Below are 24,795 nucleotides of genomic sequence, written 5' to 3' on the forward strand. Positions count from 1 at the left end.
GAATGTACGTCAGTCTCTATCAACTCCTAGTAGAAACATTGGAATCCCAAACTAAATGTTTTGTTGTCTTCAATGTAGTCACTAACTTTGTTTCAGTGCATTTTGGTGCTGCTACGTGTACAGTGGATTTGTCAGAACATTTTCATTAAAGAACATCTGTAATGGAAGTCAGACAGAACCTGAATGAGATAGTTACAGGACAGAAAATCAAAACAAAAAGCTTAAAAATCTCAAAATGCTTTGTACAGCCAAGGGAACTACAGAATCAAGTCATGTTTCTCTGTGATTCCATCACTACAAGCAAAAACCTTCACATTGCCATTTGATCCTTTAATCATAAAACTTAATGGCTGGCATGGCTTTAAAGAAAAAGGACTACACACACCCTTGAAAGTATAATTTTACATTGCTACAGTGTGTATTTTGTGCAAAAACATTTAAATGACTTCTCTGTAAAGGTTGTTTCACCTTTCATGAAAAAAAAACTAATTCTTGCATTTGTGATTATGTGAATAACTGTCTATTAATGTGTTTGTGTGTGTGTGTGTGTGTGTGTGTGTGTGTGTGTGTGTGTGTGTGTGTGTGTGTGTGTGTGTGTGTGTGTGTGTGTGTGTGTGTGTGTGTGTGTGTGTGTGTGTGTGCGTTTACCTCTTTGTCGAAATCATGTTCTATTTGGGTGTCCAGCAGTGTGGTGACAGTGTTTTCACCACCTCTAGCAGGAACATGGGTCACATTGACGAACGCTGGAGGTTGAGGAATCCCAAGGATAGTGATGTCCTCAAACTTAAGGTTATTTGGGTCGTTGTATCCAGCATGGTTCACATCCATTGTCAGAATTCCCTGCAACACAGTGGACACACAATCACATTCCTAATTTAACTGCATTAAATGTATTGGAAGCTCTTAAGCTTATAATAATAATGCTACATTTACATTCTGCGAAATATATACATATATTTATTTTTAATTTTTTCTGGTCTTTCAACTAAACTGATTGAACATTTCACTGTGCAACAATCACAGCTTACATCAAGCACACCGATGAGGCAACCAGCTTATCAACTCAGCAAACTCTTTTCCATCAGTCAGACAACTGTTACGACAGATCATCTGCTAGTAAACGTGTCCCACCACCCCAGAGTAGTACAGGAGGACCATCACCCACATACATTAAACATGCGAGGCAGCTCTCGATACAAGTAGGAACATGGGACACTTGATCCAACAAAGCTTTATTTGCCCAACATGGATCAATCATGCTTGGTGATCTGGACTGAATAAGTCAAAAGTCTCGGGTGGTTTTGAACTTTGAACTTGAGCTCCGATCAAAGACAATATGCAGGCTGGATTTGAAAACAATGTGATCGAAACTTGGAAAGGGAACTTACGTCGACAACAGAGAAATAGTAGTGGATGTAGTTCTCATTCTTAACTGTGTCTGTAGAAGAAGAAAAAAAAAAAGAAAATGTAGATGTTAATATTTGTTGCAGCAATTTAGCGTTGATGCCCCTGACCTCCACTCGGTAATGAGTGTGAGCTAATGGGGAGTGTTTGAACACTTAAAATGACTCTTGTGATTCTTTGTGCTCAAAAAGATAAACGCTTCCATTGGCTGATCATACAAGCATGTCCGTAATCAGTGGTGGTAACAAGATACTGTCTCGCACACACTGATGCGTTTGCACACGCACAACAAGGCACAAAATGAGGAAAGCGACAATACCTCGGGAATCTCCATCATCCCAGAATAGCTCCCCAGCTGCGTTGTTGTTGTCATCAAGAGCAATGATCAAGCCCATGGGGTTACGCCGACTAGAGGAATATACATAAACACACACACAAGTACAAACACCATATGCACATGTAATTGCAATTCAGTGAATCAATGGCTACTTAACATCTCTGTGTAAACAAATGCATGCAAATCAGAAGTTAGAGGAGTCACAGGATGATTCATTTAGGATTGCTTGCACTTCTATAGAAATACACTTGTTCATGTGTGTATCGTACATCACATGCAACGTAATAACTAATTATGTGTGTGTTTGTGTGTGTGTACCTGTCTGTGAGGGTGACTTCAGGTCTCTGCGTTGGGAGGATTGCACCACCTCTGATGTGTAAACCAAGCTTCTCAGCTGGTACATGCATATTCACATGCGTTTTGCGTTCTGTTAGCGGCAACATCTGATTGGTAGGACAGAATATTTTAGCTCACCTTGTGGGCCAGACAATCTCTTTAACACACCTTAGGGTTGTGAGAGCATCCTTGCTTTTGCACTAGCCTGATCTGACTAGGTTTCTGTGAATCTGTAATCTGTACAAGGTAGTTTCACTTATTTCTAAAAAATAAAATAAAAAAATCTGGTGTTCATACACAGACTTGGTTCTGTAAATGGGAAACAAATTGGCTCTGACCAGTTCCACTACTGTAGCATTGTGTGTATGTTTGTGCTTGCGCAGAAATGGGGACAAGAGTAACAGCAAATCTGGCACGTTAGCATTTCAAATGTATTAATTTGTTAAACTTCAAACTTTGCAGCTATGCGTGGGTTACCATTGGTGTAAATAACAGTTATTTGTCTGTTAGAGTGTTTATTGGATCTATACTATCTCAACTCTAAAATTGCAAAATACACCAATTAAATTTTGAGCCATGTGTCCACTCCTGACTCTCCGCACACCTCAGTGTAGACATTTTTAGTGTAGAAATAATTTTATTGAGTAATGCAGAATATGACAAAGTGCTAGGGAAAAAAAACAACCCAACTTTTTATTCAGAGTTTTTTTTTTTTTGGAGGGTACTTCTAGTGTTGCAACCATATTTGCCTTCAATATTCCCCTCAATTCTACATCCCTCTAGACTAAGTATCCAATTTTGTACAATGAGTTTTTATCACAGCTAAAATTATAATAATTTTTTTCCTTTTGAAAACGGTTTAAAAAATAAAGTTGCTCAGTCACTCAAGCAGGATGTTAAATGTGTTACCTTTCACATTATAATGATATAATTACCAGAGCTGTGCTTTTCTGGTAAGCGTTTCTTATAAAAGAGCAGAGAAATTTTTCACAGTCTGTGTACCTCTTTGTCTTTCTTTCTCGGTGTCCCTACATTTAGTTTTCTGAGAGTCCAGACAGACCAGTTAATTTGTGATCCCCTAAAGACTAAACTCCTTATACCAGCCTAAAACTATTCAGATTCTCTTCTCTCCATCTCCTCTCATTCTCCTTCTACCATCTTCCTTTTCCAATCCTGCTATTCTCTCTTGTGGTACTCTAATTCTTTTTTTATTCCATTTTCCTCCATTCCCACCTAGTGTGTGTGTGTGTGTGTTTGTGTATCATTTTATGCAGTACAGTATGGGCATGTGTGTGGGCTGGAGTTAGTGGAGCGTCTATAAGCAATTTCAGATCTTATCTCCCCCTCATTGTCTGCCTTAAGGAGGTCTTCTCTGGCCTCATCTTCTCCTTAGTCTTGCTGCCCAATCCTTCCATCTTACTACCTCTCTACATACTATAAATTCATTCTCATTTTCTTTCTCCCCTCATCCTCTGTTTTGTCCCTGATTTATGCACTGTCCTTCCTTTCCCTACTTCCTTTTCATTCAACTCCCATCCCATCTGTTTTCTCTCCCTTATCTCTCTGTTTTCCCCGTATTTCTTCTCTCTGTAACTTGTTTTTCATGGTCATTTTCACTACGTCAATACTCCCCCACCCTTCCATCCTCCTACCCAGATAATCACAGGGGACCAACCAGGACAAGGGGCTGGCGGCAAGACAGCCAATCTAATCGTTCATCTGATCAGTGGGCGCTTTACATCACCACTGTGACGCCCAAATAAGGTCCCAAAGGAACTTAACACCTTTTTATCTCTCTGTCAGGGAGATAGTCTCTCTCCTCTCTTCCTTGTCCCCTCTATAACTCTATCTTTGTCCTCACTCTCGCTCCTTCTTATCGCGCTCGTCTCTCAGTCGCAAACAAAGAACTTGAGGCAAAGACTTTCATGTGATACATGCTCTTTGTGTATGTGTTATTGTGACGACTGTAACGCGATACTGATAAGCCCCTTTGCAGCGATTTTATGTGAACAATTAATTAGGTACACCTGTATGATGTAATGCGCTCAAATATAAAAACCATGCCATGAATGTTGTTTATCTTGATAGATAGCAGTAAAATATTTCTGACGCAAAACAATATCCAGTGCACAAATGGCCCATATTGATGTGTAACAATAGCAACTTTCTCCATATTGAGTTATAATAAATACATTAATCATTCATTTTATGACACATGCTAATGGGAAGTGGTTGTGCTTTAGCTGGTGAGAGATTATTCTTACCGTTTCATAGTCGTACCACTTAGCATCTGGTATATATGCCCACACGTCCTCCTTACCCTGCAGAAAAAAAGAGCAAAATGTTTTTGTCACATGAGAATATTTCAGAGATGAGCCACGTGTGTGTTTTTACCACTGTGTGTAACATCATATGCATCTGACATGAAGCAGACATCAAAAGGTATCCGCTTTTCGGTTTGTGTGAAAGCATGTCTGCGTTTGATTTGTGTTTGGAGCCAGTAATACTTCAGCTCACCGCACCAATCCTGACACTTTAATCTTACAAGGCTAAACATGAGAGACGCTACAATACACCACAAAAGAAGTGAAGATAGATCTTGCTACTATAAATCACTGCAACGTAAAGAAGATAAAAATGTTCCCATCAAGGAAAGTTATTTTAAAGCTGCCTATCATCTAACATAAAGTTTCCACAAAGCCCTTGTGACATTTTAGTCTGCAGTGCTATGATGCAACAGATGATGGGAGAGACAGCATCAAGCGACGACTGATAGATGACAGCCTTTGATGGCTTAAGGTGGTGGACAGACAGGGGCAATCAATAGATGAGGGCCAATCCTTTGATAGCGTTGTCACTTCCCTGCTCTTTCTGACAGTGCAGAACAGAGCCAGCGAGAGAGATAAACACAGAGGAGACATGGAAAGAAAGACCAAACTACAGGTCTTTCTCAAAAAATACCAAATTGTGAAATACACTATGTCAACTGCGTAGGCCACGGCCGTCGGTCAAAGGCACTGGCATCTACCGATTTTTCTTTCTCAACCAGCAACATGTCGAATTTGTAGCCGCTTTAAGGCTTGTCATGGAGGAATAAAAAAAAAAAACTGTGACAGGAAGACAGGAAAACAAATAAACAGGTGAGAGAATGGGGATGGAGGAATGATTAAACAGAAACAGAAGTTTGAGAAGTAAAACTCCATAAAAATAGGTGGTTAACGCTAAAATGAGTAAAATATGATCAAGATATATTGCCATAATGGTCTGATAACCAAATTAAATGACTTAATGTCCCCTTTAGGGCCACATTCACAGTTTGACGCAAATCACCTGTCACAACTGCTGCACAGCTCACAGGATGACAGCCTGGGGAAATGGATGCTCCCCCTATACCTCGTTTTCTGGTGTCTGATTTGCTCGCGGCGCCTATCACTCACCCCACTGACTAATGGGAAGGGACTGCAGGACTTAGCATGGCTGCTAACTGTGATTGAGAGGGACAAGGCATGAGGCCTGTATCCTCATGTGGAGTACTGAAGCTCAGTTAGCCATAAGGTAAGACTTGATCAGGTGGGCCAAAGATTCATACTGGCAGAATGATCAGATGGTAGCAGAGGTAGATGAGAGGGGCAGGAAGGAAGCCACAGACAGAGAGCAAGTGTGAGAGGAGAGGGTGAAAGAGAGATGGGATGAAATGAAGTGGGATCACAAGGGTGAGTTGACAGCAGCTGATTAAGAGAATGCAGATGAGATAAGGGAGCCAACGTCTGATGAAAGGACGAGCTAAAAAGAAAAGGGAGTAATGGGCATGAGGAGGGAAAGTGGAAGTATGGATGAAGACCAGAGGGGATATATGAGAGAGAGAGAGAGAGAGAGAGAGAGAGAGAGAGATATCTCCCTAGTTTATCACAGAGATCAAGGTTAAAGCATTGACTGATCTGAATGATAGAGCATCATTAGAGAAAGGAGATGCAGGCGGACAGAGCGACAAGTACAGAGACAGACAGAGATGAGAATAATGAAAAAGGAGAGTGAAGGTAGGTTCTGAACTGTTGTTAAAGATCAGCTTGTGACTGCACTCAAGCAGTTGACACTATCGCTTTATGTGGCCATTCAGCAGCGATCACAACGCTGATCTCCCCCGGCTTTAAACCACAATACACCACTCAACAGGTTCTTGCCCTCACAAAAGGTGCATTTTTGGCCCCGTCATTTGGAAAATATCCTTTTTCAAGTGGTACAGCACTGGTTGGAAATGCCTTAAAATGTGCTACATTGTGCTGTTGTGTTACTCCTCTACAGCAGATTAATATAAAATAAGATGACATAAGAATATCCTTTATTGCGCCCCACGCCAGGGGAAATTCAGATTGTTACAGCAGCAAACATGAAAAATGACAATTAATATATATATATATATATATATATATATATACAGTATTGACTCATTGTAGACAACACCAATATAAAGTGGCTTGTAAAATAATTGTAAAAGTGCAAAGATGGAGCAGTGCAAAAATTGCAAACTTTATGGTTTGAGATAATGCTGATGATATGATATAGTCTGGTTTATGTTAACATCAGCCAGTGATGCTGATGTTGTACAGTCTTACAGCAGATGTTATGAACGACCTGCTATAGCGCTCCTTCTTGCAGGGTGGATCTTATCATAATCACATCATAACACAACTGGCCATGCTGAATAATCTGCTGTTGCTGTTTGCATACATCCTGGAAATACAGCTCTAACATATGACAAGAGAAGATATAGAAAAAAAACCCATAAATTACAGTGTCACTTCCTTTAGATATAGATTTTTTTGCTTGCTAACATGCCCATTTGGAATTTTTCTGCCCGCTGTAAACTTCAGTATGCACAAGCGAGATGAGTGAGTTTTAGTATGGGTCCTTGCCAGTATTGATCAAGCAGCATGGTGCCTGTTCAATGTTTTGCTTGGATTTGGTAAAACCTTCAATCTGAAAACATGAAATTTGTAATTCAAAAGCTTACAGCTCTGTTTGTGGATGTCGGCTGAATTGATTTTAAATTTGAACTCCTTCAAGCAAAGACAACACACGAAAAAAGTAAGAAATATTTTCATTCCAACTGTATATGTGATTGTAATGATTTGAATGACTAGTTTGGAGCTGTCACAAAGTGCCATGGTGCACGAAGTGAGAATTGCAAGGTTGAATTCATCCTCTGTGCATGTCAGGGGCTGGTGGATGCCCTACCCAAACTGTTGCTCAGTTTGACACACAGACAAGGGCAACATGTCAAGCAAGTGTGGACTCCACGTCTTGAATACATTTATCTAATGTGCTGGAAATACATGCATTTCTTCACCATCACAAGCAAGACCTTTTTTTTTCTTTTTGGAAAGGAACTTCTATTGCAGACTTTTCTCTCTATTCAATTATCAGGGCACTTTGATGGAAAGCACATTGCTTTTAAAGAGAAGGAAAATGAGTGGTTGGTCATAATTGATGCCAGTACCTAACACACCTTCTGATAATGGATTTCTTTTTATCCTATCCTATTTCCAGCTACGCTGCTGCAGTAAAATTGTGTGTCTGGTGGCAAAAGCATCTCAAGTAGGTGCATTTGTCTTGATTCACAAATATAACATTGTGCGCAGTCACCTTGTGGCTCTTCCCTTTTCAAATGGATTCAGTATTCAGTATGGCTCAAACTCTGCACTGCAAGCAAAAACCCTCCACTTCTTGCATTAGAAACTTTTCCGCAATCGCACTGATTGAAGTTACTTTATCCCCGGCCCCACAATGAATCCAATTCGCTTTCCACTATTCTGTAATTCACAAGAGGTCGTGATAAATTGCTTATTATTCAGGCCACTTTGACATGACCGCAATCGCTGCCTATGCACACATACGTACGCATGTACAGGCACACACATTTACATATGCACACTTCTACACACGCGCACACATTGAAACAAACACGCACAAACACAAGCATACACACTTCTATCTACACTTCTAATCTGCTAGTAATGAGGTCAGTACTCTCATTAGAGCTGAGAGAAAAGAGGGAGGATATGAAAGAGAGAAGAAAGGGGGATGAGAGGAGGGGAGGGCAACAAAGAAAATCCCATGTCATGTTTTCCCAGTGGAGGTCAGGGTGTGTGTGTGTGCGTGTGTGTGTGCGCGCTGCGTGGGCGTATGAGTGACTAGCTGATCAATTCAGCAGCTCTGTGCAGTGCATGCACGTTTCTACATGTGCTGCATACGGGAGATTGTGTCTCTAGATATGGTGCAGAACATGCAAGTGTGTTTTAGTGAGCATGTGTGTTTGAAGTATGTTTGTGTGTGTGGGTGTTTTGTTTGTGTGTTAGCTGACCGGGTCCAGGACAGGTGTGATGAGCAGGTGTTTGCCCCAGAGGAACTGGCGATCCACTGTCCAAGTGTTTTCATCATCATAGAACCTTAGGAGTGACAAAGATCAGCATAGAATCACTTCGATTTGTTTTTAATGATATGGATGCAAACAAGATGTTTCAGGCAAAGTTTTGTGAAAACACCAAATTCTGCTTTGCTCGGTCAGTTTGTAGAATGAATACGGTAATACCATTATTCTCAACGTAATGCTAGTCATTTGTTATAAATTCAAGATTTTTCAACTTTAATATAGTTTAAACACAAGTGGCATCAACAGAAACAAAACACCACTATCAGGCAATTTTTACTTCTTTTTTTAAACTCATTCTTTTTTTTTTTACCAAACAACAATAGGAAAAAAACGTGCACTATTAACTGATGCTGATTTTAAGTCCAATTACAAATGTAAAACATGGACATTGCAAATTACGCTCATGTCATACACTCTTTGGCGTCACAGCTGACCTGACACAGCCTGTGCCTCTCGTATTGGACAATTTAATTAAGGAGTAAATGATTGCAAGGTCAACAATCGAGGTCAACTCATAGACAGTCTACAGCTCAGATGTACTGCCTGGACAGAGGGTAAACTTTCCCATGCTTGCCACCAGACTGACACCACTCAGTCTGTAGTTTTTTTTCACTGGATTTCAATTTTCCATTATGCCAGAATGTAAGCAAATCATCTACTGCCAGTGACATCACGCCTAAATTCACTATAGGTTGGGTTTTAATGGCAATGCTGGTAAATGAGGTGTAGCTACATTTTGACAGGTGTTTCTCTGTTCAGCTTCACTGCTCTGTTGTTGCTGTTGAAGACTCAAGTTTTGAGTTTGGGTTGATCATGAATTATTAGCATGCTTTCAGGTGGCATTCCCCTGTTCTCATTTCTTAGTTCATACATCGTTGATTCCTCTCCTTGTTAATCCCTCCCACCTGAAATGTGAGTAAAGGAAGCAAGGAAGAGCCACATTCATTTACCAAAAGAAGACACCCTCGGCTAAGAACTGTTTCTCAAAGCAATTAAATTTAACACAGCTGCATCATATATCAACTGTTTTGTTTTGGCCTACCACTTCATACATAGTATGATTTCTGTCAGGTGCATATCTGTCTATGTATCTACTATCTATCAAGATGGTGTGCTAAGATCGATTTCAGGATCCCAGACGGGAGGATGGAGGACAGAGAGGACGAGGAGGCTCAAAATAGAAAAATGAGGGCCTATTGTGGGCCACCATTGGCTGTTTAGTTTGGTACGCTGCTGAATCTGTGTCTATTAACTGGAACATTCTGTGCTTGTTTGCAAGAGATCAGACATTTGAATACTTGTATATTATATGTCTGTCATTTCACTGATCATCTGAGAATATTTAACTCAGTCTTTTGTTTAAGCTTCCCTGTGGCTCCCCTTGCTAATTTGGTTTGTGAGGAGGAAGAGGCCTGGCTTGAACAAGAGCAACGTGCATTGGTGTAAACAGTTCAGGTGCATTTTGCTCATAAGTCATTTTTCTTGTGTCAAGGACTCTTTTAGTCTGTGTAAATGTCCATGTGAGGTGTAAGATAAGATGGGTATTGTTAGCATCCCAGGCGGTATTTGTTTGGAATATTTCTCTTGATTTGGGATACACTGTGTATTCTGCCACATTTATCTGAGAATAACTGGCTTGTTGTGTGAATCCATTTCAGATGATTAGGGCTTGGTAGCATTCAGTGCTTGTTGCTTGTGCTTATTCTGAATGGTGCATCACAGTGGCTCAGTTGGCTCAGTTGTTTTAGGGGTTCTAATGCACTCCTTGCTAATACTTACTAAGCAGCCAGCAATCATTTAGATTTATGGGATTAGCTCTTTCGGGAGCTCCATCTTTTCTGCAGAATCCTTGTTGCTGATTGGATTCTTTGAGAGCTCCCTCAGAGCCAAAACTACCTGTAAAACCGGCTGCTGTAAATGGTCAATTCTCTTGGTGCAAGCATCAGTCTGAAATGAAACATTGCATCACTCCAATATTTATCTTAGGTGGCCTTTTATGAACACCCATATTGCAATATACTGATGTATTTCTCATAAGAACTTGATTTTTGTGGCCTAAGCATGACTCCTTGAGCGACATGAAGCTGCTGTAGATAGTTCAGACATGTTTGGGACAGCAGGACAGAGAGGAGCCAACACTAAAAGTTTTTTTTATAGCACCGATTCCAGATTCGATCTAAGAAGCTAAAAAAGCAAACAAAAAACAATTACTTTAAAGGACTCTGGTTCATAGATATTAATAAAATTTCACTGCTGTGAAATAAGTGGCTGTGCTGATGCACTTGTATATTTTTTCTGTGTTTAGAAAGTGAAGTTGAAATCTATTAAATTTCCTAGAACACGTAATATTATGGAACAAATATATATGGATATGTTCAATAAATTGCAGTGGCATGCTTTTACCAAGACATATGACAGAAATGCTAAATGAGATTGTATTGTGTTAAAGTAGAAGAGGAAGAGAGGTTTCTCCAGGCGTGATGTCATGACTTTGATTTTCTATAATCGTTTGCTCAAAAACAATCAGTTTAGATCTGACCTAAAGCAGTTATATAAATGACTTACTCGTGCAAGACTGGACGAACAACAGTCTCCCCTGCGGTGTGGGCTTTGTAGAAGAGTGTGTAGAGGTAAGGCAGCAGTGTGTAACGTATCGTCAGGTAATGTTTGGAGCTCGCCACAAGCATTGAGTTAGCACCATAATAAGCTGGATCCTGAGGCTGGAGACAGAAAGACAGATTAAGAAGATGTAGTTAATAAATTAAAGGAAATGGGGGAAATAAAATGAAGATTTGTCTTGTCTACTAGTGAACAGAAGGTACATAGATGGAATAATAAAACAAGCCATGTTTCTATATAACTCAAGAAAGAGTGAAGCAAACTTTGGAAATGTACATGTAAAAAAAATTAAGTAATTAATTTTTCTATAACTGCTTTGAACCGTATAGGCTAGATTTTGTGGTATTGCCAGAAGGTGGCGGTATAATCTGGAGGCAGGCCTGAAAACGGAAGCCGTGAAACAGTCATGTGAGCTAAATGTTCAAAATGTCATTGCTTATCTGGAAAATGTACTTTCTTCTTGACTTATACAAATTAACTTTATTGGCGGGGGGGGGGCAGTCAAAATCCACCTGATGGGAGCCCATTAATTTTGTTTATTTTCTTGTTTTGTTTCTTGACAAATTGGCTAGGTTTTTTTTAAAAATACATTTTGGCACTTCCGTTAACTTTTTCTTAATTCAAAATTTGCAAAAAGTGCATTATTATGACCCAGCTGGAGACAACTCGTTCGAATGACAGGAAAGGTGAAGAAGATGGATGAAAAACTGGGACAAAAAGATCTAAACCAAGGAGCTATTTTCTTTAACAGTGCCAATTTATTTTTGATAAATAAGTGGACAGTAATGTCATTCATAATGAATATAACAGAAATCAACTTATATTGGAAAAATCTAAAAGTAGCTTTGGCAAAGACGATGAGCAAAAGAAAAATAAATGAAGGGAAGAGAGCGCGAAAGAAACAGAGGTATGATATAATTTCTACGATAGTGGCGAGTGAGAGGGGTGATTAGCTGCTAACAGGCCGTGCTCCTCATCTGGCTAATCATTTATGCCCTCGGCACCTCTGAGAGTCTGATGAGAACTCGTGTGTGTGTCTGTATGTGTATATGTGTGTGTGTTTGTGTGTGTGTGTGTTTGGACTGGCCTGCATGGGCGTGTGATGAGTGCCATGATTAGGGCAAAGCAAAGGTCACACGTTAGCTGTCTCGTTTAGTGGAAATTGTACATCAAATTCATCATCATCATCATGTCCCTGTCCTCCAGCAAATACTACACCCCACGCCTCAACCCCTCACCCACCCACTCACACCACGTCTTACCTCCCTTTACCTCAGCTCTGCTATTTTCGCAGCAGTGACGAGCATGGAAATGTCACACAAAGAATGTTGTGAGAGCATCAATTTTCACGCTATTCAATGCTGGAGACTGACTTTTCTCCCAAGTCATTTGTGCTCATCTATGAAAATAGCTCAACAGCAACATAATCATTGCTTTTTTTAGGCTCACCGGCCACTTTTTCCTGTGTCGCTCCGTGACATTAAGCCACTGATCTGACATGTGACATTCAGATTTACATTGTGCTTGTTAAGGATAAACATAAATATCGATCTACCTCCATTATAATATAAAATGATTTTAAACCTGTTGAATGGAGGTTGTCATTATGAATCAAGCGTACTCTGTGCTTGAAAAGGTTTAAAATTACCTGACCTTATTGACCGTTCCCCTGAAGACTGATTGTCCAGTCATAGCTTAGCAACCGTAGCTATTTATGGCAAGGCTATTTGGATTCCTCTGCATTATGAGCCCACATGGATGGGACAAAATTGTCCTGGTGTTTGAGATTAGGCACCTTATAGTTGGACAGATCTGGTATGTTTGACCCTAAACCAGAGGATCTATTACTTTTTTGGGTGGTTTTGAACTTATTAGCCTAGGACTTAATGAGGCTAAGTTATTATTCATTAAGAATAATTAGCATTTATCATCCTAAATCTCAAGAAAATCAAGACACCAAGAAAATATTTACTTTCTATATATGTAACTAGACCAACAGCTGGAGTTGAGGAATATTACCCACCCGATGGGCACCACATGGGCAAAAGCCATGTTGATATTCTACGATATGTTTATCCGTTATATGGAACATCAGATTATATTCATTTAACCTAATTTAGCATTAATGCTAAGTTTCACTAAATTCTCAACCTCTGAGCAGTGTCAGTGTGGCATTGAGCTCCATAGCTACACTTTACTTCAGGCTCAGATGCTCCACTGCCCTGGGGAGCTGTTATGACTTTCAACAGCTTACAATTCCAGTGTTAAACCCAAAATCTGAGGTCTCACTGCTCCCGTTTTATCACACAGTTGTACTCATGCTGGTGTAATGACAAACTCCATGGCTACCGAAAGAAGTTTATATTTTTAACCGATGCAGTTTACAGCACCTATACAGTGTTATGAAATGAAGGGTGCACCCTGCAGCACTTTAGACCAAACAACGACCGTGTGATTCATAAATCTAAAGCTGACAGTCTAATATAAGAATTGTAGGATAAAATGCCTTTACAGTACCCTGTAGCCCTCGGCGTTGTGATTCCGACTGAAGGGATAGAAGGCCCCCACTTGCATCCAGCGACGACATAAATCTTCACTGGAGTCATCAAAGAAGCCGCAGATGTCAGCGCCGATCTGAAAACACATGAGGAGATGACAGGTTGACATTTAGCCAGGACCGACAGCATATTTCCACCGGTGTTCTTAATGTTGTTTTATAGGAAACATAAACCTGCAATGCCATTTGAAAAAAGTCGGGAGAACAGGGGGGATGTTGTAGGGGCCTTATTTTTCATTTTATTGCTTTGTTTCTTGGGCGCTGCAGTGATATGGGAAACACTGTCGGAGAACAGGGGATGTTGAAGAGTTCATTTGGTGATATTAAGAATAAAATAAAGTATCTCTACATTAATAATGTCAATCCAGGGACCTTCACAGAAAAGACACCTGAATTGGAAGTCAGCACATCTCCAGCAGTAGTAAAAAAGAAGAACTGACACCAAAGGTGACAACTGGCCATATATTTGTCTTTTAAAAAGTCTTTTCTTGATGTTGGTTCAATTCAGTCAATATTTACTGGCAGACAGTAGATGTGAGGAGTAATCTTTATTTACATTAATTGCACAATGGAGTGCAAAAAGGAGACTTCAGTCAAAGGCCAGTCCACAGAGACTGCTCGCTTTCTATTGTTTACTACTGGCCACATTTTACAACAGACTCAATGGGAGGGAATCGATCCAAATCCCATTTCTCCTGCTTTCTGTCTCTCTTTGTTTCTGTGTCCGTGTGAGTGTGTGTGTACTAAAGAACCTAAAATATGCTTGACATAGTCCCACCTGGAGTAGTTGGCATCTATAAGACCACCCAATGTGCACAGCTGGAGAAGTGTGTGTGCATGTTTGTGTGTGTCTGTGTGTGTTTGCATGTGCGTTCGACCCCCTGTTGTTTTCTTACTACTGTTTGCACTCTAGAAATACACACATGCAAGTAAACAGTGCAGAGTGCACTTGGATGTAGCCGTGTATGTGTGTGTGTTTTTTCCAAGTCTGTTTTTTGATATGGTGATGTTCCTGCAAAGAGAACCAGTGTTCTTCCAGACATTTTAATGGATCTCATTCCAGAGACACTTTTTCTTGCCGGCCCCTCTGTCTTAATGCTTATGCCTGAACATAGATCTCAATTAGTAACCGAATCCTCTTTTTAAAAAGGCAAAGGAGAGAACCATCCCATTGCCAGAACGATGAAGTGAAATACCGATTCACTGCTGTGACTGGCTCTTGCTAACTTTATCAGACTTTTTTTTACAAGAGCTTCTTGCACCAGATCTACACACTTAGTGATATTTCTGTCTTTTACATGTCAAATATATGATTTAGTTTAACATAGTATATTGGTTCCTTGTAGTTCTGTTAAGCCCTGCTATGGCAGCTAGTTAGCCAAAAAGTTTTTCTTGTCAAACTCATTTACTTCAGACATGATAAGAACAGTATTTGCCCGTCTGTGAAGGTTTGCTACTCACATAGGGAATTCCAAAAAGCCCGAACTCTAACATGCCAGGGATGGCCCATTTTATGTCGTTCCAGTTGGCAGCATTGTCCCCCAGCCAGTGACCTGAATATTTTCCCACACCTGGAAAGGAGGAGCGGGTCAGCAGCAGGCTGCGGCTATTTCCAAATACACGTTGCAGAGCTCTGTGGGATGGAGAGGAGGCAGCAAGAAGAGCGAGAGGTCAATACGATAAAAAGGTCATAGGGACAGAACAAAAAGAGAGAGCACAAGGGAGAAACGGATATCAAACACACAAACACACATGCTGGCAGAGAAAGGGGACGATAAAGGAATATTTCACAGGGACAGAGTCAGACTTGTAGTGCTTTTCCCACCAAACTGTACATTATTATTTTGTTTGAGGGGAATCGAAGCAGCATTGATTTCCATGACAATATAAAGTCCCGATGATGTTTACAAAATGTGTCTCCTGCCAATAACACATTTTAATTAGTGGACGGAGGTAGAAAAAGAAGGAGAGTGTAAGAAAGGAGACAAACGAAAGATGAGCCAGCTCCAATACAGGAGCAGTGAGTCAGCAAATCAACTTCAGAGGTTATTTCATGGTCTTAAGTGCAAATGTATGTGCCTGTGTGAGACTATGCATTAGTAGGTATTATGTTTTTCTTTATCACACATTTTGCATACATTTTTGCATTAAATGAGCACGCTGTGTGGTTGTAAGAGGCAATAATGCATCTGAGAAATGACCCACAAAAACAGAAAAGACAGCAGGGAATCTATGCTATAATATAATTTTAAAAGACACCATTCTCCCTGTGTAGAAATAGTATTAAGGAACCTTGAGGCTACACTAAGAGGAAAAAAAGACACCTTTAAGGTTTGAGTGGCCTTATGCATTGATTATATTTGCCCCTGAGGTACATCCGAAAGATAGTAAGGATTCAGGACACAGTAGCTACAGAATATTACATTATGTGGCACTGTATTGTTGGATAAGTGGGGAAAATGGACACGAGATACGATAAAATCTAATGGGAATCAAGTATCTTCAAAACTTTTTGATAATTTGATTGTCTGGCTAAAGGAGTGAGTTTGCAATTTATTTTTTTTTAAATTATTTATTTTTTGAACTTCAACATATAAAACAGCATATCTCTGCATTACACGGGTTTAGTTTTACGGGGTGTTGTTTTCCATCAGCTGAAAACCCACCAGTGCAGGTGTGTGCTGCTTTCTAATTGATGCAGTTTCTCAAAGCTTCACCATCAGTTCATATTAGGACACTGGCGACTGATATCACTTGTGCCTCGTTTGAAATAACAGGCCGAGAGCTTGGAGACGATAGAAATCCCTATGAAGATAAATATGACTGCAGCCTCTATACCTCTGTGACATTTAAGTGGTCTGTGTTTTGTGGAGAACTTATTCAAGTTCCAAGGCTTGATTATGCTGTTTTGCCGTCTCCATTTGATTTGTCTTTGAAGGACAAATTTGATGTGCCTGTATGTATGTGCCTGCTACTCTCATGTTGCTTTGTGCCGGTTTGCTTTGAACTTTAGCCAAACAAGACTTACTTCATTGTATTCTTTGTGAATGCAAACCTGTGCATTGCATACTTAGCAGGTATCACATCCATCAGCATAACCTGAACATAGGATATGCAAAAGCAAGCGTTCCACCTGCGTGCACAATGCACATGGCATGTTTAAACCAAAATGATTTGTAGGTATAATAGGCCAATTGTAATCAAGCTCTGTGCATTCAACTCGCTTATATCCATGTATTCACAAGTTTCCCTACCTCATTCTTATCCTGGGCAATATAGCTGAAAAAAATATCCTAATAAAAAGTTTAATTTTAGCCAATATCAATTATTTTTAATAACCCAATTTTTATTGATGAATTGTCTATTTTTTCTTACTAAAGAATGACCTATTTTCAATAAAGAATGGCCTAATTTTACTGACCTATTTTTTGTAAAGAAGATGTTTTATTTTTAATTTAGCTACCTAACATTGAATTTAACCACTTTATTTATCAAGGGATGGAGGTAGTAATTTATTTTTTTAAAAGCAAAAAAGAAAACCACACAAATGAATTTACTGAAAATATGTGTAAAGCGGAAAGGAATGATTTTACCTTGATATCCATTGCACAAAGTAAGCAAATAAAATCTACTTTGAAGTAAACTGACCTACGTGTAACATCAATACAATGCAATAAATAAACTGATGTTGAAGAAATTCTTTGTAAAGTGTTTCATAAATGTAAGGATTTGTTCAGGCAATTGAACATCGCAGTTTTGTAATTTGTTTTCATGTCAAAATGCATCAAATACATTTAAATGAAAATATCAGGCATTTCATTGAGCAGTTGTCCCTTTGTTATTGGTGGTACATATTGCTATTGTTTTGTTGCCTAGACCCTAACAGTACCTCTGTGGTTTTACTGAATGTTCACATTGATGTGCCTTTTCAAGCTTGTCTACAAATTGGAACCTTAAAGGACTAGTGTGCTTGATTTAGTGGCATCGAACAGTGAGGTTACAAATTGAAACCCTCCGTTTTCAAGCATGTGGGAGAACCCACGGTGGCTGCTTCTTTAAAGTAATAAATAGAAGAGTCCCTCTCTAAAACCAGTGCTTGCTTTGTCTGTTCTGGGTTACTGTAGAAACAACATGACCAAACACAGTGGGCTCCATGACAGAGAATCTGTTCCCTGAGTAGATGTGAAGGACTCATTCTAAACTAACAATCTGTAGTTACAGGTGATTGTGCACTGATGAAAACATAATTATGAATGTTTTATTGCATTCCTGATAATAGCCCTTCTATTAGATCTGTACACACTGGTCCTTTAAACTGCTTCAGTGCCAGCTCCTGATGAGAAATTCATTCAAGCACCCTGGGAGCTGGGCTCATTTCAACATATTTCTGCACATATCACATGGGATCCAACTTTCAGTTGGCCTGCAGGAGTCACAGGCAATGACTTAGTGGAGGGCATAAGTCACTGCACTGCACTAAACTGACAGATTTCTCGTTGCACTTTTGCATGTCAGCTCCATAATTCTGTTCCAGGTCCATTGCTCAATAACCTCTGATTTTACAGCACTTGATGTTGAAGATTGTGTGCGTTACACTGTTAGAGTGCATTTAGAGTTTGCCAATGCCTCATTGCTCTGAAGGGGTGGCAGCAAGTTGGCCCCCACAGCACAAGCTGGCCAAACTGCTCCTGTCATTGATTATGGATGCACTTACTTTTCACTAGCCAGCACCATAGAGTAGGCATAGAGACTGTGGACATCATAGTGGTTCCCCCAGGCCTGCTTGGCATCCATACACAGAGTCTTACTGTACATCACATCATCCAGAATTCCTGGGGGAGAGAAAAGATGAAGGAGGTGAAGAGATGGTGCAAGGTGAGACGAGGTATGAAGTGAATACAAAATATAGGGTGCAGTGAGGGAAGTGGAGCAATGACGGGGAAAAACAAAATGAGGAAGACGGGGATGGAAAGAACGAGAGACGTTGATATATACTGCAATAGGAAGAGGGAACAATGAGGAAATGAGAGAAAGTAGAGCGATGGAGGAAGAGGATGACTAAGGAGGAGTGCAATAAAAATGGTGGCATCAAGGGAGCATGCCTTTTCCAGTTATGATCATCCTGTCTGGGACACAGTCGGAATAAAAGACATGGCAGAAGAGTCATTTTCAAAATTCTCCACCAGGGACTCACTATTTTAGATGAATTTTCCTCTACAGTTGAACTTGCTTTATGAGCTATTGTGGATAATTTATCAACATGTGCACAGCATTTAGGCCACAAGCTCCACACCTATCACAACCTCTGTTTCCTTGTATTACGGTAACATTAGAGTACTCTGTTCAGACTGTCAGAAACTATAGATTTGTTTTGGAAGCAAGGACAAACTACCAGTGAGAAAAAAAGTTTGAGACGCAGCCACATCCCCAAAGGAGCACATACTGTTGAGAGACCAGCAGCATATGAACTGAACACAGACACTGCGGGTGAATTGGTGAAGGAAAAACACCAAACTTTATTCACCAATAAGTGAACTAATCAGGGTAGAAATAATGGTGAACGGAAAAGGGCTGTAGCTGCTGTGCTGGCCAAAAGAAACAAAAGAGGGGTGGCGAGCGTGGCTAACCCCACAATGGGCCCTCGGAGCAGTCAACATCCCTAACCAAACTGCCTAACCAAAAGTAACTGCTATGAAAGGAAAACAGCGAAAATAGGACTACCAGCAACTACAGCCAAACTGGAACAACAAAACTCAGCAATCTGAACATGCATGGGGGAAGAATGAATCAAATCCCTGAAATGAAAAAAACTCATGGTTAATCACTAAAAGGAAAGTTTTCAAACACACAAAAGAAAACCCTCACACATTTGTCCTGGGAGGACGTTTGCCTTTGTGGTGCTTCTGCCTGCTGCTCTCTCCTGCCTCCCTAAATACCCTCCTCCTCCCTAAGCGCTAACAGCACTCAGGTGTGCTGCAGTTGCACAGGTAAAGGGAGGAGGGAGATCAGAGAGAGCAAGGAGAGAGGCAGCAGCCAGCCACACGTAACAGTTGGTATTCAAACTGCATAAGAACAGCAGATATTTTACACAGAAAATGAGGTGACTTACTTGGGGTGAAAGGAGGGTAGTTGAGGTTGTTATCATCACAGCCCTCAACTGATCCTTTGATAAAATTAGAAACCTCATTCATGTCCTGCAAAAGCATACGTTTGAGCATGAGAATATGTTTGATAAGACACATCTGTAAGTATAAAATTATCATTTTAATAAGTAATTACAGTTATCTAGGAGATGCTATGGCAGTGTTGTGAATCTAGGGTTCTTCCAGTTTATGATAACATGCTGATCATTTGCATTTTTTTGTGTTTCAAGATAAGGATTAGTAAAGGTATTGCGATAAAGAATGGGAATCTGTGTGTGCTGTAGCAAAGAGCTTAAATAATGAGAATCAAACCAACTTTTCAGCTGTGGAATCATTAAAAGTTCCATCTAAATTTCCGTTCTTTATTTGTGATACTATTTGGTTCTTTTTGTTGGCTTCAATGTTCTGTAGTATCTGCTCTGATATGATTCCTGATGTGTAAGAGAAACCACGACAGTTCAACCCACAGCCAATGGAAATTACAAAAATACAAGCTCAATGCTCTTCATTGTATTCTACTGGATGCAGAATAATGCCCATCTCAGAATTTTTAGGTATGAAACTGCTCATCAGTGAATGCACACTGTCATGTCATGTATTTTAAAACCGACTTACAATCCAGAGGGCATCGTGCTTGATCTCTGTGTGGAGTCTTTGGTACTCATCTATCCACCAGTCGATGCATTTTTGGCTGGTGAAATCTGGAAACACCGTCTCTCCTGGCCACACCTATGAGCGAGAGGATGTAAAAATGCTGTTTAGTTACAAGTACTTTGTGTTAACTTAGAATAAAACATTGTATGAACTTTCCCTGCTGACAGTTTTCGCATCAGATTTAGTTTCTATGGGACAAAGCCACAAGCTAGTCTAAACGGTAATATGCAAGCAAATAACATGCTGAGGCACGACAGGTTGAAATGTTTAGGAGTAGCGAGCCCCAAAAAAACTGTTTCTATGGAGGCGTTGGTGAAACAGTTCAGATATGTGGAAATGACATTAAAAAAAAAACAGTAGAGAGATGAAGAAAAGGAGGGGGTGGGATTGATGAGGTAGAGATGGCAAAGGAGAAAGGGGATAAAGAGACAGACGAGTTGAGGAAGAGAACAGAGGAGAGAAGAAATCGATAATGCAATAGAAATCTCTAGACGTGACTGTGTGTTAGAAGTCGTCCTTAATGACATGTATTGAAAAAAATGATTAATCCACAGAGAAAGGCAGAGATTTTGTTTGTGTGCGTGTGTGTGCATTTCTGTGTGTGCACCCTTTCTGTAGAGCACAGTAGATATTAAATCTCAAGGTTGCTTCACTTGAGCTATCTTTTACCTTTACTTCCACCGACAATAACTTTACAACCCGGTTTGTAGCGAAGATATGAATCACGTTCACGTACGCTCATGTGAGCACACACACACACACACACACACACACACACACACACACACACACACACACACACACACACACACACACACACACACACACACACACACACACACACACACATGCGCTCACACAGAGAGATTTATAGGCAGATGTTTTTGGCAGGTGGTCAGAACTCCAAGGTCAGAGCTTATTGATAGTCGCTCGCAGATGCCATCTTTCTTTTTTGAGCCATTCCTTCCTTTAACTCCAGATTTTGTCATCTCCAGCTGCGTACTAATACTGACAAGAAGGTAAACACTTTCAACAAATCTTTTGGCATTTGTAGCTGCATATCTCACTCCATCTCTGTTTTTTGATGCTCTTTTGCCTGTCAGTCTGCCTATCTGTGTCATTACTTGTCCGTCTCTCTTCTCTCGATCCTGTTTCTATCTTTCCCTCTTCTCCAAAATAGTCTTTCTACCTTTGGTTGTGCCTACCCTCCTTTGTGTGTGTGTGTGTGTGTGTGTGTGTGTGTGTGTGTGTGTGTGTGTGTGTGTGTGTGTGTGTGTGTGTGTGTGTGTGTGTGTGTGTGTGTACCTGATAATCTGTCTTTTTGTCTCTTGTCTCTCACTCTGGCTGGCTCCCTGTGTATGTCCCTGTCACTGTGCCACTCAGTAAGACAGCCAGTCTGTCTCCCTGCACATTTCCCTCTAATCTATTATTTGTGTCTGTCTGTCTGCCTGCACCTGCCTTTTTCTCTGCCCATGTTTCTGTCTGTCATCCCTGCCTTTAAACCCACACAGATTTCCCTTCTCTCACCCCGCTGCTTTGTTTACTCCCATCCATTTTTACCTCTGTGGTCTGAACGGAAATATTCATCTGTGAGTGAAGTCCTGCTATGATTTTACTCACACACTGAAACATATGGGCCACCAGGAAAAAAGCTTTCATCCTTATCTTTGGAGGCAATTAGCTGTCTTAACAGCAGAATAAATACCAGCCTTTCACTGTATCGCCTTTATTACTGATACAGCAGCAGCAAAAGGTCTTTCTGCAAAGACCCCACTGTTTTCATTACCAGGACACATGTATTCATATGGAAATAAACTAGAATCAATTTTAATCACACACATGCGCGCACAAACATAAAGCACAGAGAACTGTGTATAGCTTTTCATTTAGGATATTCAGAGATGAGCGCACAGACTATGGTTTTTTTTATCGTCATCTCTCTCTCTCACACACACGCTTGGACACCTAATCTGTGATGTGGTGATGCAGAACATTTTAAGATTAAACACTAATGCGGAATCAATGCATATGTTTGACCTGCAATGAACGGCATGAAAAAGCGATTAGCAGAGGGACTGGGCTTAATCGTGTGCGTAATCAAAAGCAACACTATAAAAGCATAGGAGCATCGTGCTTCATTCCCCACCTCCACTGAGTTTTTAAAACATGTGCTTAGTGGGGAAAGGGATAATAATAATAATAAAAAATAGAAAAAAAAACCCATCCTGGTACTACTATACTTCCATTATGGAATATTAGTAGGTTTAATGGGGGATGTGAACCAGTAACACATGCACATAGCAAATGGATATATCCATGTTTATGTTGCATGATATTTGTGTCATGTAACTGACTTGCAACACAGTTTGATTTCTGTGGATCATCGGAGCTAATGCTGACTAACTTATTAATGGGTTTATCAGAATGTGTAAGACCCAATGTAATCTCCTCAGACTCATCATGAGTGCATATATATATATACACTAGGGAATGAAAAGAATCCTTCATCATTGTTTATGAGGCGAAAGAAGCTCATAGATGGTCGTATTTCCTACAGAGTGAGGAGTCTGATTGTGTCAGTTTCAGCAGCAGAATCCATTGGTTGAAACTGCGTTCAACAATAAATGAAATTGATTAACCTATAATTCCGAAGAAGTAATCCTATAGTAAGGTCTGTGTTTGAAACTGCTGGTGTGGCTGAAGTATTTCTATGTGGAGTTCTCACTGTTGTTTGGCTTCCACGCTCCAAGCATACATGGCAGGTTAATTAGTGAGACTAAATTGGCCCTTGGTGTGATTGTGAGCATACATGGGAGTCTGTCTCTTTGTGTTAGCCCTGTGACGGGCTTGTCTAGGGTATAACCTGCCTCTCGCACAATGTCAGCTGGGATATAGTCCAGACAGGTAAAGGTAATCAATAAATGAATGGATGAATGGAAGACCTTCAGTACGCTGAGCAGGTAACACTGAGAATTATTACTTTTCTCATTCTTAGGTTGTAGCCTGAGGTTATGAGAACTAATTGAGATGCTACTCAAAAGCATTTCTGTCTTTTTATACTGCAGATTTTAACTGAGTCATTACAGATTTTTTTTTTATTTATTTTTTGTTATTTTAGTATTTGAATAACTTTCGGAACTTGATCAGTAAGCATCAGCAGGATCACTGAAATGTTTGAGAGCATCTAGACAAAAAAAGCAAATCTGAAAATATATTTAACAGGGATAAAATGCTAAAATTGTTATTTACAAAAGCTTAAACTCTTTTTTGGGGTAGACTTTTGTTTCCCCTTCTGTGCTCTGTGGTTTTATATCTTTACTTTACAATACATGAATGTGTAACAGTAAATGGTTAACACTTATTGACACTCCAGTTTTAACTGTTCGTCACAAAATTCAAGTTGAGTACTACATGCCTGATTTTATTCTCTTATTCAAAACCTTTTGCACATGAAATGTCACTCACCTCTCCTAACAGAGGAGTTGTCCCATCTGAATAAGTGACCCAAGCACCCGCCGCGGTTCCACGATCATAGGACTCATATGCAGTGTTCCCAACCCTCTTGCTGGTGGCTACTGCAGGATCCTGTTAACAAAAGAGTACTCTCATAAGAAGAGAGAACTGATGTTTCAAATGAGCTTTTCATCAAGAACAACATTTTCTCTGGTGCAAATTCTGAAAATATAAAAGACAATTTGTGTTCACGTTTAAGCGACACATCATAACATAAAGTCCATGTCAGCAGTAATACAGCAGCAAATATGTAGTGGTTTTGAACTCTGGGTAAGTATATCATTTGTTGTTGAGAAACACTCTTCATTACAGCTGATATCTATCAATGTGACATTACAGCACCAACATGTGGCCTGTAGTACAAGAATTACAATTCTCGAAACCAAGAAATGCATTGTAAACTGTCAACAGTATTTTTTGTAGTAGCACTGGGATGTATAACTTCTTTGTTAATGTGTCAAATACACAAATGGCTTCGGTAACAATGAAGCGCATCTTACCAGGATGAGGATGTATTTCTGTCCTCTCTCATTCATGTAATCAGCAAACTGAGGCAGCTCAGTGAAATTTGCTTTGTCGTAGGTGAAGATTTTCTTGTTCTCCATGTAGTCTACGTCAGTGTACTGAACGTCCTGCGTAGGGAGAAGAAAAAAAAAAGTTTGTTTAGGGGCCTTGGGCACATGCAGAACATATTCATTTTTTGTAGTTCGGGAAAACAAAAAACAAAAAATACAATCCACAAATGATCTGTTCCCTCGTTTTGTTTGGGGATGTGCTTTGTACAAATACCATGATGAGTTTA

At 40.0% G+C, this 24,795-nt stretch overlaps 1 protein-coding gene across 1 annotated transcript in view; it reads right to left on the minus strand.

Annotated features, from left to right (window-relative positions):
- Positions 1-24,795, minus strand: part of LOC110966174 (sucrase-isomaltase, intestinal-like) — a 66,931-nt gene that overhangs the window by 30,360 nt on the left and 11,776 nt on the right. Inside the window, exons 10-23 of the mRNA XM_051958129.1 lie at positions 24,494-24,625; positions 23,946-24,065; positions 20,442-20,555; positions 19,793-19,877; positions 18,398-18,515; positions 15,145-15,316; positions 13,644-13,760; positions 11,073-11,227; positions 8,439-8,523; positions 4,342-4,398; positions 2,060-2,184; positions 1,724-1,812; positions 1,389-1,438; positions 649-840 (exon numbers count right to left, since the gene is read on the minus strand). Coding sequence (XP_051814089.1) covers positions 649-840; positions 1,389-1,438; positions 1,724-1,812; positions 2,060-2,184; positions 4,342-4,398; positions 8,439-8,523; positions 11,073-11,227; positions 13,644-13,760; positions 15,145-15,316; positions 18,398-18,515; positions 19,793-19,877; positions 20,442-20,555; positions 23,946-24,065; positions 24,494-24,625 — 1,611 coding nt within the window. The remainder of the gene's footprint in view (positions 1-648; positions 841-1,388; positions 1,439-1,723; positions 1,813-2,059; positions 2,185-4,341; positions 4,399-8,438; positions 8,524-11,072; positions 11,228-13,643; positions 13,761-15,144; positions 15,317-18,397; positions 18,516-19,792; positions 19,878-20,441; positions 20,556-23,945; positions 24,066-24,493; positions 24,626-24,795) is intronic.

Source organism: Acanthochromis polyacanthus, chromosome 13 (genome assembly GCF_021347895.1).
Source record: "Acanthochromis polyacanthus isolate Apoly-LR-REF ecotype Palm Island chromosome 13, KAUST_Apoly_ChrSc, whole genome shotgun sequence".
Lineage (NCBI taxonomy): Eukaryota > Metazoa > Chordata > Actinopteri > Pomacentridae > Acanthochromis > Acanthochromis polyacanthus.